Source organism: Balaenoptera borealis (genome assembly GCF_965194805.1).
Source record: "Balaenoptera borealis genome assembly, chromosome: 12".
Lineage (NCBI taxonomy): Eukaryota > Metazoa > Chordata > Mammalia > Artiodactyla > Balaenopteridae > Balaenoptera > Balaenoptera borealis.
The window spans coordinates 72,210,193-72,225,057 of record NC_138869.1 but is presented as its reverse complement, the minus strand read 5'-3'; the positions used below and the strand labels follow the sequence as shown (position 1 = coordinate 72,225,057).

General features: G+C 39.6%; 1 protein-coding gene across 6 annotated transcripts in view; it reads right to left on the bottom strand.

Moving 5' to 3' along the window:
* Window positions 1–14,865, bottom strand: part of CMTR1 (cap methyltransferase 1) — a 53,966-nt gene that overhangs the window by 7,953 nt on the left and 31,148 nt on the right. For all 6 annotated transcript variants that reach the window (XR_014232765.1, XR_014232766.1, XM_082347812.1 and 3 more), the window contains 4 exons: window positions 2,834–2,890; window positions 2,007–2,064; window positions 1,419–1,487; window positions 293–424 (listed from right to left, as the gene is read on the bottom strand). Coding sequence is in view for 4 of the 6 variants with exons in the window: in XM_082347812.1 (XP_082203938.1) it covers window positions 293–424; window positions 1,419–1,487; window positions 2,007–2,064; window positions 2,834–2,890 (316 nt within the window). In the remaining 2 variants the exon portion in view is untranslated. The remainder of the gene's footprint in view (window positions 1–292; window positions 425–1,418; window positions 1,488–2,006; window positions 2,065–2,833; window positions 2,891–14,865) is intronic.

Genomic DNA, 14,865 nt, shown 5'->3' with positions numbered 1-14,865 from the left:
TAGGAAGCTCCACATTCCAAGAAAGGAGGCAGTGTTCCCTTTAGCGATGCATGGAGGTGAATAAGCAAATACATGGATAAATGAAAGATAGAAGGAATGAATGAATGATACTTGGCTAACTCAGGAAGAAAGGAAGTGAAGTTTCAAGAAATACCTTCCCTGTGGTCAAAGCTCCAGCTCCTTGGTGCCAAGAGAACATGCACCAAGTGTGGCAGGCAGCTGTCCAGATTCCCACAGACAGACAGCAAGCTTCCACCACCCAAGCTGGGTAGGAAGCCAGCTGCAGACTTACCCCCAGGCCGATGAGGAACTTCTGCTCACTGCCAGACACCATGCAGCGGTAGTCGAGCACTGGGCGGATCTTCTCCAGGGTTTTGGAAGTAAGCAGCGTGGGCTTATAGCTGAAGATGTCGATCTCAGTGCCCTGCAGCCCCGGGTCAGAGAAAACACGGCTGGGTTGGGGGAAGGGACAGGCGCTCAGTACGGGTGCCTGGGGGTGGGGGGTGGGGCAGGGGGTTAGGGCAGGCTGTGGGAGGGGAGGGACAGGAAGCCCTTGCTGTCTGAAACATGCCCCCTGCTCTACCTAGCCATGCACTACTAACTGGGATCGAATTCTGTCTGCTTGGAGTGTTCCTTTAGGACCTATTAGGAGAGCCTGGGAAAGGAAAGAACACCGAGCCCCCGAGTACAGATCGATTTACCAGAGCTATAAGGAAATGTCACCAGAATATAAAAGCCTCCCCTTCACTAAAACTGAAGGCAAAGACTTGCAAGCAGTTGGTTTGACAGCAGTTAAGTAATCTCTCTACCCATTCAGAAAAATTTACACATGCTATTTTTTTTTTGAGGCCATCTTGAACCTCATTCTCCAGTCCCTAACCCTACAAAACCAGCACAATGGCCCATGATCTGGGCCAGATTTAAATAAAGCCCAGGGAAAAGCTGGAAGTCAGGTGGTAGGAAAACGCAGGGCAGAAGAATTCTGAGGACCACTCACCAGAAACAGAACAGGGAGCCTAAGTTTAAGCCAGCTCCACTGTGAGCTCTCCTGGCAGCCCCTCCTGGCCCTCTGACCAGCTCCCCAGCCTAAGATCATCCCATACTTCATGTCTCCCCTGCAGGCACACTCACAGGACCCTAAACTTGCCAGGGAGTGAGAGCCAGCACCACCCTTTGGGCAGCGGGAATGCTGAACAGAACATATCTCAGGCCAAGAATCTTCAGGCAGCCTGATGGGCTCCCAGGGAACTCAACACCCTACACCAAAAGTTCCCATCTGTGGTGGCCTCAGCCCAGCCCCTGGGAACCCATGTGGTACCTGCACAAGCCCTCTGGAGGCCAGGCATCTGGGGGTCTCAGTGATACTACATCTAATTAGGCCTCTCTAACTTTTTATATTCACCAGATACCAAGCTTACCTGGATTAGCTCGAAGAACTTAGATTTTGGGTCTGTGGAAGAAGGAGCAACTCTAGCCTGGTCTGGGATCTAAAACAAGACAGCAAAGAGCTTTGGTTTTCAAACACACTTTTGACCAAGGCTGTGTGTGAGTCTACGCAGGCAAGGGCATAGGCTCAGGCTGGGCAAGAGGAAATGGCACACAACAAAGGAAGCTGGAAGGGGGGTGGCGGGGGAGTGGAGGTGGCTAATTCAGTCACTGCTCCCTTTCAGGCCCTGTGGTAGCACACCCCAAAGGCCACTTACCTTTCTCTGGGGCTCTCTGTGGTCAGTGTTGCTACCCAGGGCCACCAGCAGGAAAATGAGGCCTGTTTACCCACCACCCTTGTCCATTCTAACCAGCCTGCAGGGCTAAACGAGCAGTGAAAGGGCCAAGGAGGTTACTCCCAACAATGCTGAGACATCCAACTCTGGAGTGCTGTGAGGGTAGGCAGACCTTTTCATTGGGGCAGGGGCAGGGAACCCTAAGGTGACTGGGTCTGGAGTCAGTCCCATTCTTCTTTAAAGTTTCCCTGCCCTGGAGCAAAAACGGGCTGGGGAGACACTCACCCCCCAAAGCCGGAGGCACTCTTTCCGGATCTCTGCCTGCCGAGGCTCACTCAGGGTCCTGGGAAAATGAAGCCAGTAAATGACTAAAACCTCAAAGACACACAAGGAGTGTGCCTCCTGCGCACCCATCAGAACCCCAGAGAGAGGACGTCCGTGTGAATGAACGTGTACATGCACATGCGAGGCCAAGTTGCCATTACCCAGGGCGCTTATAAGACTCCCATGCCTCTGCCTCTTGGAGATGGGAGCTCAGATGTACACAAAATGAGATGACCTCCTTGTCCCACCATAAAGGGAAGGGAGGAGACCCTCCTGACTACCCTGGATGTCAGGGTCCCCACACACCCTTCTTCCATTTACCCATTGGCACATGCTGGCTCCTCTGACAAAGGCCACATTGAGTCCATCCCGGTGGATGTCACCATGTCCCAGAAAGCTGAATTAGCTTATGCTCACCCCCACCAGAGGTTTTCCTTGACCAGTCCTACATCTCCTCTCTTGATCACTCTTTACTCTGTGTCCCCTGAACATTAGATACTCTACGCATGCTATGCCATTCTACATCCTCTGATGAACTGTTAACAACTTTCCTGTATCCTTTTCCTGGGTTACTCTTGTCTGTCCAAAGACAACATAATCTTTGAGGACAAGGTTCATGCCATATGCTTCTTTGGCATCCTTCACAGACTACAGCAAAGTATGAGATAGAAAAAGTAGGTATTTTTAAATGTTTGTGTAAATGAAATAAACAAAGAGCTCAGGAGGAGGAACAAAACATAAAGATCTTCCCTTGAAATAGGTGAATTCTGGAAAGGGGCAACACTCACGTGTCTTGAACAAAGGCATGGATTTTGGCCAGAGCTTTGATCTGCAGACTACAATGGCTAGAAGAAAAAAAACGATTTTATCTCAGAAGGATTACCAAAAAAGACAGCCAATAGACATCAGGACAGAGAAGTTTAGCCAAAGCAGTGGCCATCTAAGTTTGAGGGAGGGGCTAGAGAGTTAAAAGAGAAACCCCTCGACCATACCCTTAAGGTACTTGATGAAGGCTTAGGGTAAAGCAGAAGAACTGAGTCAAACCCTCCAGACACTCAGATCCCAAGTCCAGCTAAAAGGAAGGTTCTGATAGCATCCTTAAAAATTTGAAAGTAGTAGTGAACTGATTCTTTTATTTTTTTAAAGAATCTTAGTTTTGCAGGATCTTAGTTCCCCAACCAGGGATCGAAACTGTGCCCCCTGCAGTGGAAGCGTGGAATCCTAACCACTGGACCACCAGGGAATTCTCTGAACTGATTCTAAATAAAGCAACAACAGAGCGCAGACCCAGTTCAACTACACACTAAACTGACTTACCTGCACTAACAGCCGCCCTTTCTACTTTAGGCTCCATGACTCTTTTAGACACAACGTCTGGCTTTTAATTTTAAAAGTGAGACGTGATAAAGCAAGAAAATGTGACCCACTGACAAGATGGAAAACAGTCCAATAGAACAAGACCCAGAGGTGATCCAAATGTTGGAATTATCAGACAGGACCTTTAAAATGACTGTGAAAAACATGTTAAAGGATCTAGTGGAAAAGGTGTAACATGCATAAAAGTGGAGAATATTGGCAGAGATATAAAAACTGTATTTTGGGGACTTCCCTGATGGTGCAGTGGTTAAGACTCCATGCTCCCAATGCAGGGGTCCCAGGTTCGATCCCTGGCCAAGGAACTAGATCCCACATGCATGCGCAACTAAGAGTTTGCATGCCGCAACTCAGGAGCCCGCATGCCGCAACTAAGGAGCCCACCTGCCGCAACTAAGGAGGCCATGAGTCACAACTAAGACCCGGCACAACCAAATAAATTAATTAATTTAATTAAATAAATAATAAAAACTGTATTTTTAAAAAGCAAATAAAAACTCTAGAAATGAAAAATATGATATTAGCAATAAATTTTTTTTACTTATTTAATTTACTGATGTACAGTTGATTTACAATATTATGTTAGTTGCAGGTGTACAACATAGTGATTCAAAATTTTAATATATTACACTCTATTTAAAGTTATAAAATATTGGCTATATATCCCTGTAGCTTATATATTTTACACATAGTAGTTTGTACCTGTTAATCCCCTACCCCTATCTTGCCCCTCCCCTCCTCCCTCTCCCCACTGGCAACCACTAGTTTGTTCTCTAAATCTGTGAGTCTGTTTTATTATTCATTCATTTATTTTTTAGATTCCACATATAAGTGATAACATACAGTATTTGTCTTTCTCTGACTGATTGCACTAAGGTCCATCACTCTAGGTTCATCCATATTGTTGCAAATGGCAGAATTTCATTCTTTTTATGACTAAGTAATAAATATTCCATTGTGTGTGTGTGTATCTATCTATCTATCTATATATATATATCTCACATCTTCTTTATCCATTCAGCTGTTGATGGACACTTAGGTTGCTTCCATATCTTGGCTGTTATAAATAATGCTGCTATGAACAGTGGGATGCAATCTTTTCAAATTAGTGTTTGTTTTCTCCATATATATATACCCAGGAGTGGAATTGCTGGATCACATGCTGCATCAGTTTTTTGAGGAACCTCCACACTGTTTTCCACAGTAGCTGCACCAATTTACATTCTCATCAACAGTGTAGTAGGGTTTCCTTTTCTCCACATCCTCACCAACATATGTTGTTTGATGATGGCCATTCTGACAAGTGCAAGGTGATCTCATTTGATTTGCATTTCTCTGATTATTAGTGATACTGAGCACCTTTTCATATGCCTGTTGGCCATCTGTATGTCTTCCTTGGGAAAATGTCTATTCAGGTCTTCTGCCCATTTTTTTAATTGGATGGTTTGTTTTTAATGATATTTGAATTATATGAACTGTTTCCATATTTTGGATATTAACCTTTTATCAGTCATATCGTTTGCAAATATTTTCTCCCATTCAGTAGGTTGTCTTTTCATTTTGTTGGTTTCCTTTGCTGTGCAAAAGCTTTTAAGTTTAATTAGGTCGAATTTCTTTATTTTTGTTTCCTTTGCCTTAGGACCTGATTCCCCCCAAAATTTCTATACTTTATGTCAAAGAGTGTGCTGCCCTTGTTTTCTTCTAGTTTTATGGTTTCCGGTCTTACATGGGTCTTTAATCCATTTTGAGTTTATTTTTGTATATGGTGTGAGAAAACGTTCTAATTTCATTCTCTTACATGTAGCTGACCAGTTTTCCCAGCACCACTTATTGAAGAGACTGTCTTTTCTCCATTGTATATTCTTGTATATTCTTGCTTTGTCATAGATTAATTGACAAAATACAAAGGGAAAATCTAGAAAGCAGTCAGAGAAAAAAGGACACATGACATACAGAGAAACAATGATAAGAATAATGGCTGACTTCTCATCAAGAACAAGAAAGGCAGAGAATAGTGGAACAATATCTTTAAAGTGCTGAAAGAAAAATGCCTCAAATTCTAAATTCAATGAAAATATCCTTTGAAAGAGAAATAAATGTATTTTCAAAAGACAAAAGCTGAAGGAATTACTCTCCAACAGACTTGCACTAAAAAAGTAATTCTAAAAGAAATTCTTTAGGCTTAGGGAAATATTCCATTTATGTATATACCACATTTTCTTTATCCATTCACCTGTCAATGGACATTTAGGTTGTTTCCAAATCTTGGTTATTGTGAATAATGCTGCAGTGAACATTGGTGTGGGGGAGGGAGGGCTCATATCTTTTTGTGATCCTAATTTCAGTTATTTTGGATAAATACTCAGAAGTAGAATTGCTGGATCATATGGTAGTTGTTTTTTTCTTTATTGCACTGACTAGTTCCTCCAGTATAATATTGAATTGAAGTGGTGAAAACAGACATCTTCGCCTTATTCTTGATTTTAAGTATAAAGTATTTAACCATTAAGTATGATGTTAGAGCTGTAGGCAGGTTTCTTGTAGATGTCCTTTATCAGATTGACAAAGTTTTCTTCTATTCCTAGTTTGCTGAGAGTTTTTAATCATGAATGGATGTTTAATTTTGTCAAATAGTCTTTCTGTATCTATAAAAATTATTATATTATTTTTCTTCTTTATTCCTTTAATACAGTGAAGTACAATGAATGACTTTCAAGGTATACAGATCTTGCATTTTTAGATAAACTCCAGCTGGTCACGAGTATCACTCATATATATTGCTAAATTTGATTTACTAACATTTTATTAAGGATTTTTATGTCTATGTTCATGAGGGGTATTAATCTGTAAATCTGTAGTCTCTTGAAGTTTTTGTCTTGTTTAAATATCTATATATTTAAATGCTATAAATTTCCCTTTATTAATCCCTTTTTAATTCCTTTAAATATATATATATAAAGGAATATATATATTTATCTAGTCATCTGTCAATGGACATTAAAAGGCATATAAATTGGAAAGGAAAGCATAAAATTATTTATTTGCAGAAGACGTGGTTATATATGTAAAAAATCTTAATGAATCTACCAAACTACTAGAACTAATAAGTAAATTAAGCATTCACACAAAATACGTAGTCAATATACAAAAATCAATTGTATTTCCATATACTAGCAATGAACAATTAGAAAAGGAAATTTTTAAAACACCATTTACAATAGCATCCAAACCCATAAAATTCTTAGAAATAAATTTAACAAAAGATGTATAATACCTCTATACTGAAAACTATAAAACTGCTGAGAAACATTAAAGAACCTAAATAAATGGTTATTTTTTGGTTCATGTATGGGGAGATTCAATATTGTTAAGATGTCAATTCTCCCCCAAACTGACCTATAAATTTAATGTAATCTCCATCAAAAATCCAGCAGGCCTACTGTAGAAATTGAAAAGCTGATTCTAAAATTTATATGGAAATGCAAAACAAGACAAAAAAAACACCTGGACTAGCCAACACAATCTTGAAAAAGAAGAACAAAGATTGAGAACATATACTATCTGATCTCAAGATGACTTTTTTCAAGGTATAGTCATCAAGAAAACATAACAAAGGACAGACAAACAGATTAATGGAACAAAACAGAGTGCCCTGGATGAAATCACACATATACAGTCAAGTAATTTTCACCAAGGGTGCCAAAGCAATTAAATGGGAAAAGGAAAAGTATTTTCAACAAATGGTGCTAGAACTGGGTATCTATAAGGAAAAAAAGAACTTTTGACCACTACATCATACCATATACAAAAATTAATTTCAGATGGATTATGGACCTTAACATATAAGCTAAAACTATAAAACTTCTAGATGAAAACAGGAGAATATTTTCATGACTTTAGTATAAGTGAAAAATTTTTAGAGAGAAAACAAAAATCACCAACAAAAAGAAAAAACTGACAAACTGCATTTCAGCAGCAAAATTTAAAACTTCTAGGCAATTGAATTGAAAAGGAAGAAGTAAAATTATCTCAGTTTGCAGATGACAGACCTTTTATGCAAAAAACCCTGAAGATTCCACAATAAACTGTTATAATAATCAAATTTCAGCCAACTTTCAGGATACAAAATCAACAGACAAAAATCAGTCACATCTCTATACACTAACAATGAACAATCTGAAAATGAAATTTTATTTAGAGTTTAGAGTTTAGATAGAGTTTAACAACTCTATCTCCAATAGCATCAAAAACAATAAAATACTGAGGAATAAAATCAAGGAAGTGAAAGAACTGTACACTGAAAGCTACATAATGCTGCTGAACGAAATGAAAAGAAACATAAATAAATGGAAGGACATGCTGTGTTCATGGACTGGAAGACTTAATATTGTTAACATGACAATACTACCCGAAGCAATCTACAGATTCAATACAATCCCTACCAAAATCCCAATGGCAGTTTCTTCAGAAATAGAAAAATCCATCCTAGAAATCATATGGAAACTCAGAGGACCCCAAATAGCCAAAACAATACTGCAAATGAAGAACAAAGCTGGGGACCTCATATATCCTGAATTCAAAAAAACTTACTACAACACTGCAGTAAAACAGTGTGGTACTGGTATCAAGACCAATGGAACAGAATAGAGAGCTCAGAAATAACCCTCACATATATGATCAAATGATTTTCAACAAGAGTGCCAAGGCATTCCATGGGAAATGGATAGTCTTTTCAACAAATGGTGCTGGGAAAACTGGATATCCACATGCAAAAGAATAAAGTTAGACTCTTACTTTACACCATCTACAAAAATCAATTCAAAATGGATCAAAAACCTAAACATACGAGCTTAAACTATGAAACTCTCAGAAGAAAACACAGGGAAAAGCTTCATGACACTGGATTTAGCAATGGACTTGAAGCATAGGCAATAAAAGAAAAAAACAGATAAAATGGACTACATCAAAATTTAAAACTTCCGTGCATCAAAGGACACAATCAATATAGTAAAAAAAACAACCCACAGAATGAGAGAAAATATTTTCAAATCATATATCTGATTAACGGATTAATACCCAGAATGTATAAAGAACTCCTATAACTCAACAACAAAAATCAAACAAACCAATTTAAAAATGGGCAGGGCTTCCCTGGTGGCGCAGTGGTTAAGAATCCGCCTGCCAATGCAGGGGACACGGGTTCGATCCCTGGCCTGGGAAGATTCCACATGCCGCAGAGCAACTAAGCCTGTGCACCACAACTACTGAGCCTGCACTCTAGAGCCCACAAGCCACAACTACTGAGCCCATGTGCCACAACTACTGAAGCCCACACGCCTAGAGTCTGTGCTCTGCAACAAGAGAAGCTACAACAATGAGAAGCCCGCGCACCGCAACGAAGAGTAGCCCCCAATCACTGCAACTAGAGAAAGCCCGTGCATAGCAATGAAGACCCAACACAGCCAAAAATAAAAACAAATAAATAAATTTATTTAAAAAAAATTTTTTTCATTAAAGAATCTGCCTGCCAATGCAAGGGACATGGGTTTGAGCCCTGGTCTGGGAAGATCCCACATGCCGCGAAGCAACTAAGCCCGTGAGCCACAACTACTGAAGCCCACACACCTAGAGCCCGTGCTCCACAACAAGAGAAGCCACCGCAATGAGAAGCCCATGCACCACAACAAAGAGTAGCCCCCGCTCACCGCAGCTAGAGAAAGCCCGCACACAGCAATGAAGACCCAACGCAGCCAAAAAAAAATAAATACAATAAATTTATAAAAAAAGAAAAAAAAATGGGCAAAGGGAGGTGTGGTCACGATGGCAGAGTAGGAAGACCCTGAGCTCACCTCTTCACATGGGACACCAAAATTACAATTATTTAGAGAGCAACTGGCTATGAGAACAACCTGAAGACTACCAGAAGAGATTTTTTAGATATAAAGAAGAAACCACGATGAAATGGGTACTAGGGGTGGAGATGTGGTATAGTCAAGACCCACACCCCTGGGTAGGTAACTCACAAATGGAAGGATAATCACAACTGCCCAGGTTCTCCCCAAGGACTGAGGCATCTGAGCCCTGGATTGGATTCCCCAGCCCAGGGGCTTTGCACCAGGAAGATGAGCCCCATAATGCCTGGCTTTGAAGGCCAGTGGGGCTTACTTACAAGAGAGCTGGAGGGCTGTAGGAGACAGAGACTCCACTCTTAAAGGGCACATGCAAATTCTCACATACTCCCAAGTCCCAGCACTCAGGCAGTAATTGTAAAGGAGCCTGGGTGAGACCCACTTGGTGATCTTGGAGAGTCTCCCAGAGAGACAGGAGGACACTGGGACTCCTCCTGGGGACACAGATGCTGGCAACAGCCATTTTGGGGGAGCTTATTCTACCATGAGGACAGTGGTGTGTGCAAGTGCCATTTTGGTGTCCTCCCTCTACCTATTAGTGCTGGGGGCTTGCCCGCCCACCAATGGGCTAGCACCAGTCCTGAGACCCCCCCCCCAGCCCCTTCTGACAGCTGCCCTAGGACTCAGCCCCATCCACAAGCAGCCAGCACCAGCCCCTGGTCCCCCAGGGACCCACCCACCAGAGGGTCAGCACCAGCCCCAGGACCCTCCTGGGACAGGCAGTCAGCCACAATGGGACCCAGCCCCGCCCATGAGCAAGCTGGTAACTACCACACAAGGTAGGGCCTGGCAGCCAACCGGGTCAGGGGTCCCCCCACCTAACAGCACACCCACAATAGTCAGCCCTGCCACAACCGAAGGGCCCATGCAGACCACAGCCCTAGAGCCCATACCTCTAGTGACCAGAGAGGAGTGTGTTGCTGGGCCCCATACGACATCTCCTATATAAGGCCACTTCTCCAAGGTCGGGAAACGTAACCAACCTACCTAATACACAGAAATAAACAGAGAATCAGGCAAAGTGAGGAATATATCCCAAATGAAGACATAAGGCAAAACCCCAGAAGAATTAAGCGAGGTGGAGATAAGCAATCTACCCAATCAAGGGTTCAAGGTAATAATCATAAGGAAGCTTAATGAACTCGGTGAATGGATGAACACAGTAAGAAGTTTAACGAAGAGTTTAAAAATATAAAGAAGAATCAAATGGAGCCGAAGAATATAATAACTTAAATAAAAAATACACTAGAAGGAATCAGCAGTGGATTAGATGATACAGAGAAACAGGTAAGTGAACTGGAAGACAGAATAGTATAAATCACCCCAGCTGAACAGAAAAAAGAAAAAAGAATTTTAAAAAATGAGGACAGTTTAAGAGAACTCTGGGACAACATCAATCATACTAACATTTGCATGATGGAGGTCCCAGAAGGAAAAAAGAGAGAAATGGGGGCAGAGAACTTATTTGAGGAGAAAATAGCTGAAAATGTCCCTAACCTAGGAAAGCAAACAGACATCCAGGAAACACAGAAGTCCAGGCAACACAGAGAGTCCCAAACAAGATGAACCCAAAGAGGTCAACACCAAGACACACTATAATTAAAATGGCAAAAATTAAAAGATAAAGACAGAATCTTAAAAGCTGCAAGAGAAGGGCAACTAGTTACATACATGGGAACTCCCATAAGACTGTCAGCTGACTTTTCAACAGAAAATTTGCAGACCAGAAGGGAGTGGCATAATATATTCAAAGTGATGAAAGGGAAAAAAAATCTACAACCAAGAATACTCTACCTTCCAAGAATATCATTCAGATTTGAAGGAGAGATAAAGATTTTTATAAACAAGCAAAAGCAGAGAGAGTTCAGCAACACTAAACCAGCTTTACAAGAAATGTTTAAAGGGACTTCTCAAAGCAGAAAAGGCCACAACTATAAATACGAAAATTAAAAAAGGAAAAATCCCATTGATAAAGGCAGATATACAGTAAAGTTAGCAAATCAGCCACTTATAAAGCTATTAGGAAAAAAAAAAAAAAGCTATTAGGAAGGGTTAAAGTCAAAAATAGTAAAATAATTTATATCCACAATAAGTAGTTGTACAGAAGTACATAAAATATGATGTCAAAAATGTTAAACGTGGGAGGGGGAAGAGGGAAGTACAAATGCAAGGTTTTTAGAATGCATTCAAACTTAAGAGATCATCAACTTAATAATCATGTATATATATACAGATTGTTATGTATTAACCTCATAGTAACCACAAACCAAAACCTTTTATAAATACACACAAATGAGAAAGGAATCCAAACATAACACTAAAGACAGTCATCAAATCACAAGGTAAGAGAGCAAAAGAAAAAGAAAGGAACCAAAAAGAACTACAAAAACAACCAGAAAACAGTGAACAAAATGGCAATAAGTACATACCTATCAATAATTACTTTAAATGCAAATGATCTAAATGCTCCAATCAAAAGACATGCAGTGGCTGAATGGATAAAAAAACAAGACCCACATATATGCTTCCTGTAAGACTCACTTCAGGTCTAAAGACACACAGAGACTGAACGTGAGGGGATGGAAAAGATACTCCATGCAAATGGAAACTAAAAGAAAGCTGGGGTAGCTATACCCGTATCAGACAAAATAGACTCTAAAACAAAAACTGTAACAAGAGACAGAGAAGGACATTATACAGTGATAAAGGGATCAACCCAACAGGAAGATATAACAATTGTAAATATATATGCATACAACATAGGAGCACCTAAATACATACAGCAAATATTAACAAACATAAAGGGAGATATTGACAGTAACACCATAACAGTAGGGGACTTTAGCACCCCACTTACATCAATGGACAGATCATCCAGAAAGAAAATCAGTAAGGAAACACTGGCCTTATATAACACATTAGACCAGATTGACTCAATAGATATATACATAGAACATTCCATCCAAAAGCAGTAGAATACACATTATTTTCAGGTACACATGAAACATTCTCAGGATGGATCACATGCTAGGCCACAAACCGAGTCTCAATAAATTTATAAAGACTGAAATCATACCAAGCATTGTTTCCAACCACAAGGTATGAAACTGGAAATCAACTACATGAGAAAACTGCAAAAAACAAACACGTGGAGGCTAAACAGTATGCTACTAAACAACTAATGGGTCACTGAAGAAATCAAAGAGGAAATAAAAAATACCTAAAGACAAATGCAAATGGAAATACAATGATCCAAAAATCTATGGGACACAGCAAAAGCAGTTCTAAGGGGGAAATTTATAGCAATACAAGCCTACCTCAGGAAATAAGAAAAATATCAAACAATCTAACTGTACACCTCCTTTATGAACTAGAGAAAGAAGAAGAAACAAAACCCAAAGTTAGTAGAAGGAAAGAAAGATCAGAGCAGAAAGAAATGAAACAGAGGCTGAAGAAAAAAACAGAAAAGATCAATGAAACTAAAAGCTAGTTCTTTGAAAAGATAAACAAAATTGATAAACTTTTAGCCAAATTCATTAAGAAAAAGAGGGCCCAGATAAATAAAATCAGAAATGAAAGAGAAGTCACAACCGACACCACAGAAATACAAAGGAAATTTTAAAATTACTACAGTTATATTGACAATCTAGGAAAAATGGATAAATTCCTAGAAATATACAATCTCTTAAGACTGAATTAAGAAGAAATAGAATCCATTGAATGAATGGATAAAGATGTGGTATATATATATATATATATATATATAAAATGGAATATTACTCAGCCATTAAAAAGAATGAAATAATGCCATTTGCAGCAACACGGATGGACCTAGAGATTATCATACTAAGCGAAGTAAGTCAGAAAGAGAAAGACAAATGCCATATGATATTACTTATATGTGGAATCTAAAATACGACACAAATGAACATATCTATGAAACAAAAACTGACTCACAGACATAGAGAACAGACTTGTGGTTGCCGGGGGGGAGTGCGGAGGGAGAGAGAAGGATTGGGAGTTTGCAATTAGCAGGTGCAAACTATTATATATAGGATGGATAAACAACAAGGTTCTACTGTATAGCACAGGGAAATATATTCAAAATCCTGTGATAAACCGTAATGGAAAAGAATATGAAAAAGAATATATATATGTGTAACTGAGTCACTTTACTGTATAGCAGAAATTAAACACAACACTGTAAATCAACTATACTTCAATAAAACTTTTTTAAAAAGAAGAAATAGAAAATATGAACAGAGTGATTACCAATGATAAAACTGAATCAGTAAAAACAAACAAACAAAAAACCTCCCAACAAACAAAAGTCCAGGACCAGACAGCTTCACAGGTAAATTCTAACAAACATTTAAAGAAGAGTTAACACCTATCTTTCTCAAACTACTCTAAAAAACTGAAGAGAAAGGAATGCTTCTGAACTCATTCTACTAGGCCAGCATCACCCTGCTACCAAAACCAAAGACACCACACACAAAAAAATTGCAGGCTAAATATCACTTATAAACACAGATGCAAAAATCCTCAACAAAATATTAGCAAACTGAACTCAACAATACTTTAAAAAGATTACGACCATGATCAAATGGAATTTATCCCAGGGGTGCAAGGATGGTTCAATATCTGCAAATCAATCAACATAATACACCACATCAACAAATTGAATAAAAATCATATGATCATCTCCACAGATAAAGTTTTTGATAAAACTCAACATCCATTTATGATGAAAAAAACTCTCAACAAAGTTGGTAGAGAGAACATATCTCAACATAATAAAGGCCATAGATGACAAACCTACAGCCGACATCATACCCAACAGTGAAAAGCTGTAAATCTTTCCTCTAAGATCAGGAACAAGACAAGAGTGCCCACTCTCGCCACTTTTACTCAACATCATCGTATTGGAAGTCCTAGCCACAGCAGTGAAACAAGAAAAAGAAATAAAAGGTATCCAGATTGGACAGGAAGAAGTAAAATTGTTACTGTTTGCAGATGACATGATACTATATACAGAAAATCCTACAGATGCCACCAAAATGTTATTAGAATAAATGAACTCAGTAAAGTTGTAGGATACAAAATTAATATACTGAAATCTGTTGCATTTCTATACACTAACAACAAACTATCAGAAAGAGAAATTAAGAAAATACCATTTACAACTGCATCAAAAAGATAAAATACCAGGCTTCCCTGGTGGCGCAGTGGTTGAGAATCTGCCTGCCAATGCAGAGGACATGGGTTCAAGCCCTGGTCTGGGAAGATCCCACATGCCATGGAGCAACTGGGCCTGTGAGCCACAACTACTGAGCCTGCGCGTCTGGAGTCTGTGCTCCGCAACAAGAGAGGCCGCGATAGTGAGAGGCCCGTGCACCGCGATGAAGAGTAGCCCCCGCTTGCCACAACTAGAGAAAGCCCTTGCACAGAAACGAAGACCCGACACAGCCAAAAATAAATAAATTAATTAATTAATTTTAAAAAAAATGCAAATCAATTTACAGGTTGCTTAAACA